This window comes from Fistularia commersonii, chromosome 4, assembly GCF_037954325.1.
Source record: "Fistularia commersonii isolate RoL2024-O1a breed Wild chromosome 4, RoL_Fcom_v1.0, whole genome shotgun sequence".
Classification (NCBI taxonomy): Eukaryota; Metazoa; Chordata; class Actinopteri; order Syngnathiformes; family Fistulariidae; genus Fistularia; species Fistularia commersonii.
Genome location: NC_141287.1, coordinates 13453243 through 13473525, shown reverse-complemented (window position 1 = coordinate 13473525; position 20283 = coordinate 13453243). Strand labels below are relative to the sequence as shown.

The window sequence follows — 20283 nt, the reverse complement described above, 5'->3', positions numbered from 1 at the left end:
TGTGAAGATTACTGATGTGACCACCTTAATCAGAATAATAATGAATATATCTATGTTTGCAGATGACACTGTGATTTGTAGTGAGCAGGGTGCAAATGGAGGAACATCTAGAGAGGTGGAGGTGCGACCTAGAGAGGGGGGGAATGAAGGTCAGAAAACATGTGTGTCAATAAGAGGGACCAACATGGAATGGAGATGAAGAAGGTGGAGGACTACAAGTACTTAGGGTCCAGAAAGGGTGGAAAAGTGGTGGAGAAACGTATGCAAGCAGGTCGGAACAGGTTGAGAAAAGTGTTAGAGGGGAAGAAAGAGTATGAATTCATTCATTCATTCATTGATCCATTCATCCATTCCGGCTACCCTGTCGCCCCTGGTGTTCTGATTTCATCTCCAGCCGCGAGGTGCTCTGCAAACCGCATGTTTTTGGACTTTGGGGGGAAAATTACCGTTCAAAGCTTGTGTCAGCAGCCAGGTCTCGAAAAGGAACATCCCATCCAGCTCCTGGGAGTCACAGATGTCCTGGAGGTTCATGATAAGCATGTTCCACGGCCCCTTTTCATCATCCTCGATCTGGGCCTGCACAACCAGGGGGACGTCACATCTCTTGCGCCACCACAGGTCATCCTGCACCATGGCCAGAGCAGGAGGAAGACCCAACGTCCGTCTGTTCATGATCAGCTCAGGGACTCCACAGATGCTGTGCCATCTGGCAAGAATCTCAATGTGCAAGAGAAGAGCCAAAGAAGGCTAGCAGCCATGTTAACATGGTAGCGTTTTTTTTTCATAAATGGCAGCTTTGTGTTGGTGCGTTCCCTGGCCGATCGACATACAGCAGTCTGTTGACATCATCACTGGAGCAGGCACTACCAAAGTAGAAGGTACCAGATACTGTCCCTGATGGACACCCAGAAAGAGCCCAGGCATACGGTTCTTATCTGTGGAGGTTCTCAGCCACCCAGGTCATGGTTAGTTCTTGTCAAAATCTTCTTGTCATTTCACCCCTCATACAAGAGGCTTCTTCAGTTCCAATGGCCTGTAGGGAGTTTCCGAATATAACTGCCAGGCTTTTGCCTAGGCCTAGGTTACCATGGCTTTTTATACAAATGGAAGAGTTGATCGACAGAAACTAGGTGTAAGGGGGTTGTAATGCTAATGCAGGATTGGAATGTGGAAAAGTAAAGCCAAACTTCCTAGAATTTGACACAACCGAGTGAAACCTGTTGGCTTGCATGGGCTGAGACTTAGGTGGAAGTTATTGGGAGCTGGTTCTGGTAGTGGATCATTCTGTGTTATTTGAAGGGTGCAGAAGTCTTGGTTAAACGTACCCGTCTTGGTATTGAGCCCACTACAGCATTGTATGTTGGTGAAAGTTTTCCCATTTTCGGATTCAAATTCAGGTAAATCCACAACAGTTGTACCTTTGTTTCCAACTTAGGACACCCCCTTTAGCATAACAACCCTGTTCGATTACCCCGTCAACTTTTCTATTCACAGAACATCCACAACCCCAGCAGAAGCCTCTCAAATGAGGGCTGAAACATCTTCAAGTGGAGAACTTCAAGTCCAGTTGCCACAAGAAGAACATTTGGACAAGTATGAAATTCTTACTTCTTTCTTCTTGAACTGCCTGCAAAGGCACGCCTTAATGTGTGCATGAACCATCAACCCCTCCTGGCACCCATTGTGAGACGCAGTGGAGGGTGAACACCCCCCCCCAGGGAGGTGCTAATGACCAACTCCTTTCACTGGTAACTCGACAGAAGCTGTAATGGTATGCGTCTGGTGTGTATGCGCGCCTGTGTGGACCCCCTGATTAAGGTAGTCGGTGCGTGTCAGAGGGCTGGTAATGGCTACAGGGACACGACCATCAGTAATTCACCGCTTGTCCAGCCATGTGTTCTAGATATGAATAAGTAGCCTTTCAGGTTCGCATACCATACAGGATGGTGCCTACCTAACAGTGGTTTTTAGCTAATTTCTCAATAATGAGAATGAACATTTGTCATGAACATTTTCGCAGCTTGATGGACAAAGGGATGGACAAAAGCATGCCATGCTGCTAGGACATGGACCTCTGTACCCCTGGCGAGGTATGACTGTATAAACGAGCTGAGTTTCCATGGTTACAGGACTGGCATTTGGCTCATCCAATCGTCAAGATTAGCGGCTACATATAGCTTTGGCGGTGTTACGAAGGCTCAACATCTGGGCTTCGGGTGAAGGCAAAAGGACGCCAATGCACAGGTTGTTCACCAGGTGGCAGTGGATCACACAACATTCATCCTCTGGGGCAGTCTCAGTGACAGGTGATCGTGGATAGCATCAACGGTAGAGGAGATACAAATAATACAAATAATAATTAAAAATTAATAATTAAAAAAATAATTATTACTATCATTATCAATAACGTTATTATCACAGTTATCAATAATAGCATTATTATTAGTAGTAGTAGTAGTAGTTGTAGTAGCAGTATTATTATTGAAAAAAATACTATTTTATTATATATAAAAATATAAGTATACTATTGTATCATATTATGCATGTTATGATTATTGTTATCAATAGTAATAACAGTACTATTCTTATCTTTGTTATTAGTATTATTATCATCATTACGATTCTTTTTATTAACCTCAAAGCCTGTCAATACTTTCCCCCTCGGGTTTTAGGTGATTTTCCTTTTTTTTGGACAATAACTTTATTGCTTATTTTTTCAATGTTGACATGCTAATCATTACATTTTATTTCCTCATTGAAATGAAATTTGTATTTACATAATAATAATAATAATAATAATAAGAAGAAGAAGAAGAAGAAGAAGAAGAAGAAGAAGAAGAAGAAGAAGAAGAAGAAGAAAATTATACCATGTAGGAATAATCACTAAAAAACTGAAACTGGATTAAAAAAAATGAATACATAAATAAAAATTGAATGCAATATTTCTGAAAAAAATTACTTATTATTATTTGAGTATTCCATATAGCATGTATTTTTGTGTGTATGTGTTGTTTTGCAGGGGGTCATCTAAAACAGTCGATGCTGTTAATTAGATGTCGCTCCTCTGGCCTGCCATTTACAGCCAATGTGTCTACAAAAGATGAAGCCACCGGGGACGTCTTTGTCCGCGACACGCCGCAAATTAACACCCCCCCTTCGTCCCTGGCCTCCCCCCTTCTGCTTCCCCCCTTCACACCCGACCTCCCCTCGGATCCCCTCAGACCAGAAGTCACCTTGCAGACAACCGACCACCATTCGCCTTGGTCTCCAGTATGGATGAAGAGCAGCTGCGTGAATGAGAAGATAAATGTTTTTTATGGTCTCTTTTTAAAGGCCTTCTGCTTGGAACCGATTGGCACAATGGCGGCCAAGCTCATACCGACATCACCGCCCAACAATGACGAGGCGGACTGAGGTCAGGCAACATCATCGGCATCGCCGCCATTCCAAAAACAAGATTGAGCGACAGCTCGCCACCTCCAAACTGTTTTTCCATTGTTTCTGGTTTAAGTGTAATTACCTTGGGTCACTGAGAAGGTGGCAGAAGATGGATGGACTGGGGGATGGATGGGCGAATCAGCCTCCTCCGTAATGGAGGGGCGTGTACCTGGCTCGGATTAGCGCTCGTGCAAAAATTTTGAGGCATGTGATGGAAGATGCGGCTGTGCAATTAACCTCTGTTTGGCTAAAAAGGTTGATGCTAAGCTACGATACCGAGCCGAGAGCGAACAGACGTGACGCCGTCAGCGCCTAACAGCGTCTCGGACACCAACACACATTAACAGGGAAGCAATGTAGCTTCTCTCTTTTCCCGGGTCTTTTATTTTGTTGATGATTAGCCCCGGACGGGATGGGTCACCTAATCTCCACAGCTAGCAGCAGGCCTGATCATGAAGAAAAGGGGGTAGACAGTTTCCACTTGCTGGCACTAAACCCAACCAGGGACAAATCACCTTAAACTTGAACATCAGGTCCTCCCTACCTGACCTGTTTAACCCTTTGCTTACCGAAGGAAATAAAAATAAAAAATGACCCCTGAAAAGTATCTGATGTAAAGCATGTACTTCTGTGACACTCACAAGATCAACAATTTAATTTTTTTTTTTTTTTTTAATTACATAACATTTTGGGACAAATCACATTAAATAATGGAGCCCAAAACATCAGGAAATTAATTTAAAAATTAGGAATGAATAGCAGGAAGCGGCCTTGACTGAACTGAAATAGAAGCAGCACAAAAACCCAAAAATAAATTGGAAAATAAACTGAAAATGGACTAACTTCCTTCCTGTCCTCACCGCTCCTCCCGGTGGCCGCAGCCGGAACTGCAGGCAGAAAGCCAAAGTCCCAGTACGTTGATTGAACCCACCAAGATTGCTGTTTAGTGCCAATCAACGAACGTCACCGGAGAATTACGGCCATAAATCAGCTGCCACCAGCTAATCCACCATCCCCTTACCGGTTGTCGTGACAAACACAAACAGATGCAGATTTATGGCGGCGGGCCCGTTCGGACGGCGGCGGACGCCATTAGCCTACACACCCAGGTAACGATGATGAATTGCCCGCCACAAGCATCAAAAGACAACCGTTCACAGAGGAGAAGCGCCACAACGGGTGAGCGGGTGACAGGTCGAGGACAACGCCGTTATTCTCGTTAACGAAACAGCTGCGCCGGAACATGGGTTGGAGGGGTCAAAGGTGGGCGCCGTGAACCAGACCGAAGTAAGTTCCAAAAAAAGTTACGCTGTTTTCTCTAGAAAGTTTGTTTCGGTGAATAATTAATTAATAACTGTTGTTGTCCCAGAAGAAAAAACAAAAACCAAACCAAACGCCAGGACTGTACCAACTGGGGAGGGGGTGGGGGGCAATGTAATGGATGGTTCCACCAATAGAAAATCAACCAATCAGAATGGACAGCCTTACTGGGAGGGGGTTGACCGCCAACATAATTCAAGTTCGGGTTCAAAGGTCGGCCCTGTGACCCGCAGTTAATTCCAAAAAAGTTACTATGTTTTCTGTACAGAATTTGTCTGTGGATTATCAATTGAAAATGATGGTGAGGAGGAAGGGTGTCACCATGGAACCGCATCCGCCCATTACATTTGCCGCCCCAGGAAAAAGAAACGAAACTTTGACGGGGCGGGGGAGACAGGAGGTGCGAGCAGGACTGTACCAACTGGCGAGGAGGGGGGGGGGGTCACCGGGGTGGACGGTTCCACTCATCAGTCCCTTCGGTGGGAAACCGACCAATCGGAACGGGTGACCAGGACACAGGGTGGATGATTCCATTTTCATCCATTTCAGTTTCTTCGGGGGGGGGGGCAAGCCTGGACACTGCGGTGTGCCTCCATTAATCACAATGATTGGATGCTATGATAAAGAGTGCAGATCCCCTCAAGAAACCCCCCTCTCCTGAACCCCCCCCTCTCTCGCCCCCCCGGGTTCCTCTTCGCGCCTCCTTAAATTGATTGGGGTCACAAGTTGCTGACGCTGGAAACCTGCTGCGTCTCCGCCGGCGGCCAGTGCTCACAGCAGCGACCTTCGCTTTCTCATTTCTTCTCCTTTTGGAGTGTGTGTGCGTGACTGTGTGTGTATGAGATGGGGCCAGAGGCGTTCCTCCACCTACACACACACACACACACACACACACACACACAAACACACAAAGTTCGTCCTTTGTGTGAGTCATGAGGCTGGTGTGAAAATGGACACGGCAGGCTTTTACACACAATGCACATGTTTACACACACACACACACACACACACCTTTATTCTTACCTGCAGACTTTATTTTCTGATCATAGGCTTGTTAGGTGACAGCTAGAGGCGGCAGCGGTGGCGGCCATTTGTATTTTGCCCACCAGGCAGCCAATAATCAGTTTATTGAACTTCAGTTGAATGTGGGAAACCATCATCATCAAACACAGGAAACACACACACACACACACATACATTCCACCGTTGGTCAGTGTCTTATCTGAAACACACAACCGTTCACCCTCCTTTTCTAATAATCTAAGGTCTCCACGAACCTCCATCATGTGTTTGGACTGCAGGAGGAACCCGGAGAACCCTGAGGAACCCGAAGCAGAGAATATGGAGACTCCACACAGGAATAAATCCTGTGGGAATCCAAGAAGGGACTTTCTGGCTGTGCAGAGGAAGCGCCAGCAGCTGCTTCCCGATACAAAGCACCTCAAACCACCAGGAGAACCCGGAGGAGAACCCGGTTGCGAGAGAGAGAACCAATCAATAGTCCCCAGAACGAGACTTGAAAGTCCATCTCCACAGACCTCCAGCGGTGGAGGAGGAGGGACGAAGGAGGCAGCTGATTGGCCGGCTGGCCGAGAGCTGATTGGCTGGTGAAATGCAGGGAAGGGAGTGTGTGTCTGTGTGTGTGTGTGTGTGGGGGGGGGGGGGGGGGAGTTCATGTCAGAGGCAGCTGGTTCAGTGATCAGACTAATCATCAGATGATCGATAAGGCGTGGCTTGGAGACCTGCGGCAGGTGGACATCTGACCTGCTGCTGGAAGACATCCAGCAGCTTCTGGTGTTCTCCAGGTCAGCCTCCATGTTCTCCTGTCCTGGTTCTCCATGAGTGAATGAGAAGGTCAATGTATAGACATGGATAAACGTGACCCTGTGATTGACAGCTGGCCGTTTGATTGACAGCTGACTTTTTGATTGACAGCCTGTCAATCAGGAGGAGGAGGAGGAGGAAGAAGAAGAGCAGCACGAGCGCTCCGGACCCACGCGCACACCGGAGGACAGCCTCGAGGCGCGCGTGACGACCATCGCTGGACCCGCGTCCGCGTGACCCCTCCCGCGTGCGCCGATTCCGCGCGTACACGTGGACGCAGAGGGTGGACTTCGGGGGGGGGGGGGCGGCAAAACAACACCGACCCTCCTCTTCTTCTTCATCATCATCTTCTTCTTCTTCTTCTTGTCTTCTTCTCCTCCTACTCTTCTCTCCCCGCGCGCGCGGAGGACGCACGTCCGTTCCCGCGCGCGCAGACGCGGTGTGAAGGAGCCGCCGGCGGGACTGTATGGAGGGAAAGAAGAGAGGGAGAACAACGAGAAGCGGAAGAAGAAGAAGAAGAAGAAGTGAGCTGGGACCCGCGGAGGGAGCGGAGCGAAGAGGTGAGCAGAACTTGTACGCTTGGGAGATGTGGCGCGCACACACACACACACGCACTTTCTACACTCACGCACCTGCATTTCTTGAACGGTGCCAAAGATGTCGTTTAGTACAAATAAAAATAATATTTGTATTTTACTTATTTTGTGTGAGTGCGTGCGTGCGCGCGCGTGGTCTCCAAGATGTATCCCTTATTCCAGGTATCTTTCCACACCCTGTATGTGTGTGTGTGTGTGTGTGTGTGTGCTAGTGTGTGTGTGTGTGTGTGTGTGTGTGTGTATGTGTGTGTGTGTGTGTGTGTGTGTGTGTCGTGTCGGCGTGTGACTTAGCCGCCAGAACATCCACTGCAGACGTGTGTAAGCGCCTTCATGAGGGCGCCACACCTCCCATCCCTCCTGCTGTGCTCAGAACATGAGGGGCTTATTTTAGTGTGTGTGTGTGTGTGTGTGTGTGTGTGTGTGTGTGTGTGTGTGTGTGTGTGTGTCTTCCCGTGTTCTTAAGATGACAATAAGGGGAAGGAAAACATAAAAGAGGGAGAACAAGAATAGAAGAAAACACCAGGACACGCAGCAGGGGACTAGCTGCAGCACCAGTGATGGCCACTAGGGGGCGCCCTGCCAGGGCGTCTTCCTGTCCCAGAAATCGGTCCTGTCCTGGGTGCCAGAAAACAGTTTGGACGCCTCCCAGTCGGCGCAGAAGTAGGAGGGGCTTTTGCACCTCCCCTGATGGAGCGCACCAGCGTCGCCGTTGACCCATGAACACAGCGGGGAAGATTTCCTTGGATGAAACGGGTGCCGTAAACACATCGTGACTGTCTCCTATGACGCTGTTCTCCTCTCTTTCGGCAGCGCCACACCGACTTGTCCCATAGTGGCCAACCTCTCCACCAGGAGATGCTGCAGAAGCTCCCCTGGAGTCCGTCTCGTAGCGGCGCGTCGGACTACACTTACTGGCACCGTCCTTGATGGGATGCAGACGATGCTGGGTCCATCGCCCTTTGGTTCCAGAGTCAGGTGAGCACCCCGACAGCGGACGGGGGACCCCGGAGTCCCCACTGAAGATGCAGGAGTTCCCGTGGCCTGGAATGCCAAGGAGGCCTCGGCGGAACGGCTCTGGCACCGCTTCGGTTTTGGTCCTCTGGGTGCTCCTGGTGAGCTCGGCGGCGGCGGTGTGCCCGAGCAGCTGCCACTGCGTGGAAAAGAGCGGCTTGACGGTGGTCCAGTGCATGTCTCGCAACCTGGAGAAGATCCCGGCGGACATCCCCAGGGACACCGTGGTGCTGCTCCTGGCTTCCAACCACATCACCCACATCCCCCATCAGGCCTTCAAGGAGCTGAACTACCTGCAGGAGCTGGACCTGTCCAACAATGACATTGAGACGGTGGACGTCGGGGCGTTCCAGGGCGTGTCGGACAGCCTGCTGGTTTTGGATCTGGCGAACAACCGAATCCAGAGTGTCCCCAAGGAGGCGTTCACCCGCCTCCAAGCCAAAATCAACCTTTCCAATAACCCATGGCACTGCGAGTGCACGTTGCAGGAGGTGCTGCGGGAGCTCCGGCTCGACCCAGAGACGGTCAACGAGGTGATGTGTCACACGGCGGTGCAGGAAGCATATGCCGGGAAGCCCGTCATCCAGGTTTTGGACTCAGGGATCAACTTCTGCAACTTTCACCACAAGACTACCGACGTGGCCATGTTCGTTACCATGTTCGGCTGGTTCACCATGGTGATCGCCTACGTGATCTACTACGTCAGGCATAACCAGGAGGATGCCAGGAGGCACCTGGAGTACCTCAAGTCGCTGCCCAGCAGCTCTCAGATCAGTAAGGACTTTGACACCATTAGCACTGTTCTCTAGCAGGCAGCTCTGGAGGCCTGTTCACCAGGTACCAGATGAACTGGCATGTGGCATCCTGGTCCCATGAAGTGTTTGTTGTTGTTTTTTTCTGCGTATTAAAAACAATAATTAAGGCCCATCACGTGACCTTTGGCTCCAGTTGGTTGACAAGAGGTCCTGCTCTGCAGAGGGCGCTGGACAAAACATACCTGCTGAGATTCTGTGTTACCACCCGAGAGGTATCCGGCATTGCTTTTCTCCACATGCATAGTATTTCATGGAAGAACGCTGACGGTGAAAACCTCAATTCCGTGAGTTCTTTTCCGTCAGCGTTTTGGCATAGGAATGCTTAGAGTGAATATTTGTGTGTTTCTTTTTTTTTTAAATCACGTGAAGAAAATGCCCCACTTAGAAGTTGGGTTGGGTGAGACTTCCCTCTCACCGGCCACTTCTTCTGGCTCCCGAGGCGTTCCCAGAAGGGCCGAGAGACAGAATCCAGGTGCTCTAGCGCATCCTGGATCTTCCCCGGGGTCTCCTCGAAACACCTCACCAGGGAGGCGTCCGGGAGGCATCCTTACGCGAAGGCCGAGCCACCTCATCTTGCTGCCGTATGAGCAGCGGCTATTCTTTGCGTCCCTCCTGGATGGCTGAGCTTCTCACCCCATCTGCAAGGGAGAGCTCAGACCCCCTGGGTCGTAAACTCAATTCCAGTATTTGTATCTGATCAATCTGTATCTGATCTACTTCTTCCAATTATTACCTTGAGTGACCATGTCCCAGCGGGGGTGAGCAGTCCATTTTCCGTACCTCTATTGTTTAGGCGGCACGCAAGAGCTATGGCCAGGAAGTAGTACCCCAAAACCCTATGACGGACACCAGCAGTGAGGGATGCTGTCATGGCAGGTCTTTCTGGAAGCACCAGAGCAGGGCCAAGTGGACTTCAGTCCAATTATTTTTTAAGAACTCCAATCTTGGGGGGTGGAACAACAAAATGTCTTGTATTTGTCACCCAGCAGGGCTAAGGTTAGACTCACAGAAGAAAGAGGTGTGTCTGTTGCCGGTAAAAAAATCGAGACTTGTCTTTGTCATGACTCGTTGGATTTCCATCTGTCTGCCGCAGCAGTTATTTGGGAAATCCACCCGTCGCGGTGACTGCGGCTCCCATCGACACGCCAAAGTGTCCTTGGGCAAGACACCGGAACCCCAAGTTTCTCCCTATGGTCCGGTTGGCACCTTGGTGTCTGAGAGTGTGAATGGGTGACTGTTGCTGTCCAGTGTGAAGCACCTTTAAACCACAAGGGGATAAAAGTACTACTGGAGACCGTATGGCACTGTTTACAGGCCCTGTGGAATCCAGGCTTCAAGAAGAACTGCCGAAACAAATAGATTCGGGGGGGGGGGGGGGTATATACTGGAGCAATGCCTTCACTGCCATCGGGAGGAATGACTAATGTACTCATGGATTTATGTCCTTTGTGTCAGGTGGTCAAGATTAAGGCCATTTCTTATTTTGTAGACTTCAGCGCCTTGGTCAAGTATTGCAAACGGGTAAGTTTGGGTCGGCCGCACCCAGCCGGTTACCCTTTAACTCTCTGACTACGCCTTACAGGAACTTAGTCAGTTTTTGCTTATCAATTGATTTATCTCCTCATTTATATATTTATTCAGAAACTAATTCTTGAAAATGTTTGTTTGTAAATCGAATCAGGAGGCGCTCCAACGCTGGTTCATTTTAGACCTTTACCTGTTTATCCCGGGCTAACGTTCGCTGTGATTAGCTAATTGATATACCTTGGTGAAGGAGACTAGCGCTGGGGTGAATTGCTGTGAACGAACGACCCTGTTGCTTGTCCATGGCCAGCAAATGTACCTGAAGGGGTTAGAAATTGGACATTTCTGAGACATGATACATAGTGGTCCATAAAATACAAATTGAATTCACTCCAGAATGATGTTGTATGCTGTATATTGATTTTTTTGTATCTTAAATTAATTTCAAAATACTTTCTCCCCTCTCTGCCGACTCAAGTTTTAAATCACAATATATCAAGCATGCTTTCTGACTTATGATTGTCCGCTAATGGTATTGCAAGTGATCTCTTTTCCCATCGGCCACATCAAAAGCAATTTTTCCATGTCTTTGTGTATAGATGTCCATTTTTGCAACATTATAGTAACACCCTTGGAAGGCTTCATAGCCTTTTAGATTCCTTTTGCTTTAGGATGGTACATATCGTGGATGCATTGCAATTATATTCACGTGCGACAGGTCCACCACGTTCATGCTTCTCTATTATTTTGTGCTTAATTTCCACAGAAAGCATCTTCTGTCTGGGTTAGCCACTTGCTTTCTTAGAGCCCAAGATGATTGTTAAAAAAATACACAAAATAAGCACAAAGATATAAAATGATGCCACGCAAGAGATAGGACACTACATGAGATAAGCATACTGTACGAAGTACCCGGACAAAGTGGCCGAGGGATGCTAGAAGCTGCGAGGCACAGCGCCAGTTCAGAAAATGTGGCAACGTCATGAAATATATTTGAGTTGTGGGAGCTTGCTTGGCACGTACCGCATGAATTTCAAATCTTGATTCTCCCGCTGTTGTATTCGGATTGTGATTTTTTTTTCGGATTTCAAGGATAAAATTTGCTCTAATCGCGTTTAATTCTTATACAAAATGATTCTTATCCTTGCCATGGTTTGAGGACGGTGGTGAAAACGGTACCCTCACTGGTCTTTGGCAATCTTGCTGGATTATGGCGACTGCCATGCTTACGTGGATCCCTTGCCCTAAAACCCTCTAGAACAATGACATCTTTTCAACTACTTCCCCAAATTTAAAAACAGTTGTTAGCTTTTAGTCCTTTACTTCCTTACTCCTCATCTGATCTGTTCACCCAGGGCATCACCAATGGTGCTGATCTCTGCAAGCAACATGCTTATTGATCAGAATTCCTCAGCTACTTTTTGCAGGGTAGACATGTCCTCTTCTGCTGTTGAGGCACTTTGGGGAGTGCCAAGAAGTGAAAAAGGGTTAAAGTTTGGCACCAGCTCAAGATCACTAACAAGAACAAGGACCTGGATATTAATCACAGCATAGCGATCACCCCTCCCGACAAACACTTGGATCATCAGAAGTCTTTTTGAGGTATAAATCATAGTGCTGGACTACACTACTTTTTTCGTTTTTGTTAGTTTGCAGCACCTGTTAGCCTCATCCTCATCTTTTCTGCATGCCATGGCTTTGCACCCACCACTCCAGCAGGGGGAGCTATAATGGTAAAGGTGCAGCACGAACGCCGGTCGAGCTCCTTCACCCCGCCACTATTTGTCCAGAACTTCCGGTGGTCCAGGTGCTCTGGTGACAGCACACCACTGTTTCTGTGAGGTGATCCTTAATGTAAATCTATGACTCCACCCCCTGGGCTGTCCTAGAGAAGATATCCACTCCTCCAAGCTCCCCTTGCTTGGTTTCTCCACATTTCTCTCCGTCTTAAGGTGTAAACGAGAGGGTGAATGCTTGGACATCTCTATACGTGACCCTGTGATTGACAGCTGACCTTTTGATTGAAAAACCCACCCTGTGATTGACAACTGACCCTACGACTGACAGCTGATCTGTTATTGCTTGCCCCGCCTCTCGCCCCTGTCGGCTGGGATTGGCTCCGCCCCCTTTGACCATGTGAGAAAGACGAGCTGTATTGATTATAAATGAATGAACGAATGAACGAATGAACATCCATCCATCCATCCCTCTAGCCTCACAAACATACATGTGTTAATGACAGTGCTCTCCTCCTCCGTCTCTTTCTTTTTGTCCCTCTCTCTTTTCTCTCTATCTTCTCTACTCTCCCTCCTTCTATCTTACTCTCCATCCTTTTCCTCCATCCTCTATCTCCCTTTCTCTCTTCCTCTTTCCACCTCCCCACTTTCTTTCTCTAACTTCCTCCTTCTTGCCATTTCTCCCTTCCTCTTCACCCCCTCCCCCTTTTTTCTTTCATTCCCTCCTCTCCTCCCCCCTCTCCCTCCTTCTCTCCCTCCCTCCATCCCTCCCTCTTCCTTCTCTCCTTTCCTACCTCCTTAACCCCTCTCTCTCTCTCTCTCTCTCTCTCTCTCTCTCTCTCGAGACGTCTGACTCTATCCGATGTGGCCACTGTGATTGACAGGTGTCCCGTCCAAGTCAAGCCCCGCCTCTTGCCCCAGTGTCACCTGTGATTGGCTCAGCCCCCCCCCCCAACCCTACAGCACAGGAACTGTTATTTTGTGATGTTAAATTTAGGCCGTTATTTAACCCTTTGAGGCAGTGACTGCAGTCAGGGGAGGCAGGAGAGGCCGTGCCTCACTTGACAATCTTGGAAAGGCAAAAAATGTAAACTGAAAAAAAAATTAAATGGTGATATGTATCAGGTATTTTTCATTTAACTTCACCAGTTTTTGATTGTTTTAATTAAAAATGGCTGGATTTTCACATTTACTGTTCAAATAATGAGAAGAGACGTGCCGTGAGGCTTCGGACTGTCGAGCCGCAACGTAGTTTTGCGCAATGACGGCTGACTGCTGGCATGCTCTCCACTAAGACCGTATTGCTGTCTCTCTGTATGTCACTATTAAAATGTTAAACACTTTTGCTATTTGAAATAGATTTCCAATTTGTCAACAACTGTATGTGCGTTACTAGTTGTGCAAAAAATATTTTTTGTGTGCTGCAGTTTGTATGTGTGAAGAAAGTTGAAATGAGATTTTAAACATAACCCGTTAACTGCTGCCAATCAAATGGTGAATAAGCTACTCTGAAGAGTTCATATGTTTGTAAATCTGATTGTGATGAAGTCAGTGCCTCACTAGCCATGAACCTCACTGCACATCACCGCTTTGAGGTATCCGAGTACATTAAACCGATAGGATTACTTTATGACCATGTACTACTACCTGTCCTGAGGGTATGGGGAGGGGGTCCTTTGCCTCTCAAAAAAAAAGATATAAAGATCACGTTCAGACGTCTTTCCCGCATGACCGCCGTCGCTTTAAGTTCGGAATCGAAAAAAAAAAGGGCTCCGGTTTGTGTTTTTAATCCCTTTCCACGTTTGAACCAGCATTTAAAAATAAAAATGGACGTGTTTTACATCCGGGGCCTCCCTGTGTTTCATTTCAACATGGCCAACTCCCCTGGAGGGTCAAAGGTCACCGGGAGTGAAAGAGGTACTAAATGAATAATAAATCCTATAAATAAAGCTAATCAATAAAAATGACTGTGTGGTCCGCCAGTTTTAAACAACATTTTATGTGAATTTTATAATCTGCATCATAGTTTTAATTTTTAAATTACATTACATAAAATACTAGCATTTAATATATTGTATTAATATTATTATTTAGTTGTAGTAGTGTTGTTGTACATTCATTCATAATCTACTAATACTAACTACCTGACCAGCTGACTACAAGACTACATCTCCACCCGACTACCACCAATTTAGCTCCTGACTGCCTGACCACCTGACCCCCTGACTACCCATCTAACTGACCACCTGACTACAGGACTACCTGGCTGACCACTAGTCAGCCAGACCACATGACCATCTTACTCCCTCAACCTAAGACTACTTGACCTCCTAACTGCCCACCCAACCACCCAACCACCTGAGACGATTTCACCTGACTGCCAGACTTCCTGACTAGTTGACCACCTGCATGCCTTACTTCCCGAGCACCTTACCACAATACCTGACTTCCTGAGTACCTGACCATGTGACTAACTGACCCCACTGACCACCTAACTACCACCACCTCCACCAGACTGATTACCCGACTACCTGACCACCTGACTGCATTACTTACTAACTACCGGACTACCAGACCACTTGTCTACCTTAGTGCCTGACTAAAAGACTACCTAACTACCTGAACACCTGACTACATGACTAACTGCCTGACCACCTGTCAACCAGAACACTCGACAAGACTACCTGATCTCCTAACTGCCCACTTGTCTACCTGATCACCTGACAACTGTCAGGGTTCACAGCTGATCCCCGTTGTAATCTGCGCCAGCTGCAGTAGATGCCGCTAATCGAGATCCCTATAAAGGGCAGCGGCACTCTCTGCCGGGCGCTGGGGGATTGTGGTCTTCATGGACTACTGTGGGACCCTGCCACGACCCGGACCTCACCCTTGCCAACCCGGACCTCACCCCTGCTATGACCGGACCCCAGGTGTGACCTCCTTTCCCTTCCCGAGTCACGGCCGAAACCCAGTTGGCCGGCGTGACCTCTGTTCCCTTCCCGAGTCACGGCCGGGCCCAGACGGCCGGCGTGACCTCTGTTCCCTTCCCGAGTCACGGCCGGGCCCAGACGGCCGGCGTGACCTCTGTTCCCTTCCCGAGTCACGGCCGGGCCCAGACGGCCGTCGTGACCTCTGTTCCCTTCCCGAGTCACGGCCGTCGTGACCTCTGTTCCCTTCCCGAGTCACGGCCGTCGTGACCTCTGTTCCCTTCCCGAGTCACGGCCGTCGTGACCTCTGTTCCCTTCCCGAGTCACGGCCGTCGTGACCTCTGTTCCCTTCCCGAGTCACGGCCGGCGTGACCTCTGTTCCCTTCCCGAGTCACGGCCGTCGTGACCTCTGTTCCCTTCCCGAGTCACGGCCGTCGTGACCTCTGTTCCCTTCCCGAGTCACGGCCGGCGTGACCTCTGTTCCCTTCCCGAGTCACGGCCGGCGTGACCTCTGTTCCCTTCCCGAGTCACGGCCGGCGTGACCTCTGTTCCCTCCCGCAACCCGTACTGTTGAGGCCCAGCCTCTGCCGTTCAGTCCGCAACTCGTCCACTCCAGTCCGCAACTCGTCCACTCCAGTCCGCAACTCGTCCACTCCAGTCCGCAACTCGTCCACTCCAGTCCGCAACTCGTCCACTCCAGTCCGGTCTGCAACCTGTACTCGTCCCGTCTAGTCTGCAACTCGTCCAGTCTGCAACTCGTCCCGTCTACAACTTCAACCAAATAAAAGCGCTTTCCACCCATCTCTGCCCCGAAGTGTGGTTCCCTGCTCGAGCCCGCCCCAGCACATCGTGACAACAACTCAATCAACCCAACCAGTTCACCCCCACTACCTTACTACCAGACCCCCTGACTGACTAATCACCTGTGTACCTCACCACCTGCTCACCTGACAACTTGTCAATCTTACCATCACCACTTGACCACAACACTGCCTGGTAGTCAAGACAAAGCAGTCTGACTACCTGACCACCTGATCACCAGACTACTTTACTACTTGACTACCTGGCACATGGTTGGGAAAGGTCACAGATGGGGAGTTCCAAAATTTCATCGAAGAAAAACATTTGACCCGTCAGCTGTTCTAGTGTAAAGCTTTGTTTGCAAACCAGGGAGTCTGGAATCTGTCTTTAGCCGCTACCATTAGCACCTAGCTAGAGGCTTGTTAGGTTACTCCACTGAAATCCAGCCCAACAGTCCATGGTTTTCCACATACTGCTTCCCTAGTGGCAACAATATGGAACTGGGAAAACAGGCATCGGTTCTCAGGGAACTCTGATGGAACAGGGTGGAGTGCTTGGGAATTTACGCAACAGTGTCCCCCGGTGTAAGAGTGATATTTGACTCCCAAAGTGCACATTCTCCAGGTCTAGAAAGGACAGGGAACTGAGCCCAGGAGTGGTACCATTATGGTTCTTCTGACAGGTGAATCTGCAAGCACCCCTGTCTTTGCCCCAATGGGCTGTGCTGTTGTCAGAATGGATCGTACCATTCGGGGAAGCACGATGGCGCAGAAACCGAAAAGTTACCTTTAAAAAGGAAATGGCAAAAAATTAATTCGGCAGCCGGGAACCCCACAGCGTGATCCCCAGCCCCTTCTCCAACCTGGCGTATGACTAATACGGCCTCCTGCTGTGAGCTACATGCAAAAAGGGCAGCGCGTCCGAGTCGGCGTCTATAGCGCCGGACCTTCATCAGCCCCCGGCGACAACCCCGACACACAAACACAACCGGAGTATTTCCTTTTGCCTCATTTTCTGAGCCATCTGTTCACCCAAAAACCATCAATGTGATGCGATGGAGGACCCTGACCTCCTGTGAGTCATTCGAACTATCCAATAGAAACGGTTAATGAAGGATGAAGTATCTATTGTTCTTATTCTCTGTCTTTGGAACAATGGTTGAGCGCAGACGTTGATCTCGGTTCACCTCTAATTTCGCTGCAGGAGGTTGAATATGTTAAAAATAGCTGACGTGCAGCTCTTCCGAGGCGCCAAGGACGAAATGGGCCCTCCGAAACCACCGAAATGTGAAGACAATCAGCCAGATGAAATAAAACGAGCAAAATTAGTTTCCGATCATGGCCCTTTCTTTCCACTCCCATCTGTGGACGATCAGGAGAGTGGGGACTAGGGCGGTAAATATCATAGCATCCCAATTTTCAAAATTAAATCGAAACCATGGGAGCAGAGCGATATCTTTTCCTACAGCAGGGCCCCAAAGCTGGCAGGTGGAGGATTTCCAAAATAATAAAAAAAAAAAAAAAGAAATTTAATTAAAACGTCCATGTATCGACTGCAGTTGCTGCTCTGAAATTCTGTTTTTAAAATAACATTTTTGAAAAACATGGCATTGGATGAGCACAGTGTCGGTTCTCAAACTTGGCAGTCGGTGGATTTTCAAAATAAAAATAACATTGCGTCGTGTGCATAGCGCAATATCGGTTCATTCATATTTCAAAATAAAATACATTTAAAAAAAAAAAACAACTTCACCAGCCGATCACAGATTGTTTTCCAAATAAAATGAAAAAAAAAGTATGGCTTTACTCTAGATTTTAAATCGGATTTTCAAAATAATATAGAAAACATGGCATTGTGTCAGCAAGGCAATATCGGTTCTGAAAACGGGCCACGGATCTGGTCGGTGGAGGATTTTTCAAAATAAAACTACAAAAATTGAGCTGAACGAAAGCAGCTTCAGAAGAGGGAACCTGACGGAGCCAAAATGGCCGAACTCAGACGGGAATGGAACTGTAGAATAAAACAGGGAAGTGGGGGAAAAAAAACATTTTCGTTTACTTCCTGTCTGGTGCGCCGCCCGAACACCCGTCGCCAAGTAGTGTCAGACTCGAAGTGTCAGCGAGTGCAGCTCAGGGACCCTCGTATCACGATGGATGTCCGACACCTCAGCGACCCAGTCACTCTGCAACGACCCGTCGGTCCAAGGGAAAACGGTGACATCAGGGGCAAACAGGAAACCAGACACCTTCGGGTCAAAGTGCAGCAAGCTGTCGCTTCAGAAGGCCAGAGGGATTCGAGAGAAAAACAACTATTTACGCGCTAGCTTAGCATTCGGGGCCAGCAAGCCTCGCCCTTTTCAACTGCTCCAAAAACTCAAGGCGCTTGAGGGATGATGAGCATGGACAAGATGGTGCCCGCGAGGATTAGGAAGGAACTGGACAGATCTGCCGAAAAGTGGTGAAGTGCAGGTCGTGAGTCATTTTAGTGACTTGTGAGTCGCAATTCCTCGTCTTGACAACTTGTTCACTAGCTCCACCTGTGCTGCTGCTAGCTAGCAATGTAATCAATGTAAGACTAGCATCATCTCTCTAAGACTAGCATCATCTCTCTCAACCTTCAAGAAACAGGTAAAAACGTTTCTCTTTCAGGACTTTTTACTGCGCTGATGCCCCAGATCAGGTTGGCAGCAAGTTAGGCTATGCAGTGTGTGTGTGTGTGTGTGTGTACGTTTGTGTGTCTCTGTCCAAAAAAAAAAAAAAAAACCCCTCACTAACCCAAGCTTACTGTTCTGTATATTTCCTGTGCATCGTGTATTTGCAAGTGTATTTGCAGTCCCTATGTCCTCTATTGTAAGTCGCTTTGGATAAAAGCGTCTGCCAAACGCAATGTAATGTAATGTAATGTAATCGCAGAAGGAACAACTCACTCACTCAATAAACGAATCACTCAGTAGCTTCCGGTAGTCCTCCCCAATGAACAAGTGAGTGAGTAGCTAAAAGAACGAATCAGTTAAAAGCTCACAGTAGTCCCGCCCACTCATAAAATGAACAACTCACTTAGTGATTCAACGAACGAATCACTCAGTAGCTCACGATAGTCCTGCCCACTCATAAAATGAACGACTCACTCAGTGACTGAAAATACAAGTCATTCAGTAGCTCATTCGCACAATGAATGACTCAATCAAAGTAGCCAACCCTCAGTGACTCAAATGACTCAAAAACCCTGATTCTCTTTAGTGAACGACTCATTTGCGCTTGAGTCAGTAAAAAGAATTGAGTTTCCCATCGCTGCTGGAGCTCCTACCCCAAAGATCTTCTACATCTGCTGAAGCAGCATACTCTGCCTTTTCCGCCCCCCTTTCCCCAAGGGAAATGCTTTTTTCAGACATCGAATCCAATCCGAACCTATCACTAAAATGTGTTGAACCTAGCTTCCCACAAAACATTCATGAGGAGTACATTCCAGAAATGCTTTTCGACCCAACCGCCGCGAACGGTAGCCTCGTCGCGGATGGTCCTTTTTTCCCCCGCTTGTTTCGGTAAAAACAAACGGTGGCTTCCTCCCACGTGGCAGGAATAGCAAGTCAATCTATTCCCGCAAAAGTTAATTTTAACACGCGGCTAGTCAATCGCTTCTTTTCTCGCCACCAACGCCACCCCCCCTCCCACGAGGATAGCCGATATTATGAGAAGTGACCTTCTAATTTAGAAACTGGAGCGAGTTCTTGCTGCAATCGATGACCTCTCGCAGAACATAATTGCGCAGCGTCGCACAAATAACTTTCGTGCTCCGCTAATAAAAAAAGGAGGTGGAGAATGATGTCCAGGACATGTTGCTTGGCTTGCAGGTGTGTGTGTGAGTGTGTGTGTGTTCATCTCAAACTGCAGATCTCCCGGCAGACTGTGTTTGCTTTAGAACTTCAGAGAAATTGCAAGCCAATCAAAGCTGAGACAGGGGTGGGAGGCGGGGCTTAACCTGGACCTGTCAATCAAAGGATCAGTTGTCAATCAAATCCTGCAGGCTCAACCCTTCACCTTCACTAAATGTCTGCAATCAATCTGCCGGCTCCTTTTGGACCGTGGGAGGAACCAGGAGAACATGCTGAGAACCCATAGAGTGAGTCCAGATAGAGGAACATGAAGAGAACCCCTGCAGGAACCTTTGCATTGTAAGCACTGGAGGTGCTGATCGCTGCAAACAAGTGCTAATAATGCTAACTTTATTCTTGAATCTTGAAAAACTTGAAAAACTGAATTTTTCCTCTAGCGTTTGGATAGAAAAACATACA

At 48.2% G+C, this 20283-nt stretch overlaps 1 protein-coding gene across 1 annotated transcript; it reads left to right on the top strand.

The window, feature by feature from the left end:
• The first annotated feature begins 6970 nt into the window (after positions 1-6970).
• On the top strand, positions 6971-9002 carry lrrc3 (leucine rich repeat containing 3). Its single transcript, XM_086144597.1, has 2 exons — positions 6971-7142; positions 7989-9002. The coding sequence occupies exon 2, from the start codon at positions 8105-8107 to the stop codon at positions 8996-8998; it is 894 nt and encodes a 297-aa protein (XP_086000723.1). The 5' UTR covers positions 6971-7142; positions 7989-8104; the 3' UTR covers positions 8999-9002.
• The last annotated feature ends 11281 nt before the right edge of the window (positions 9003-20283 follow it).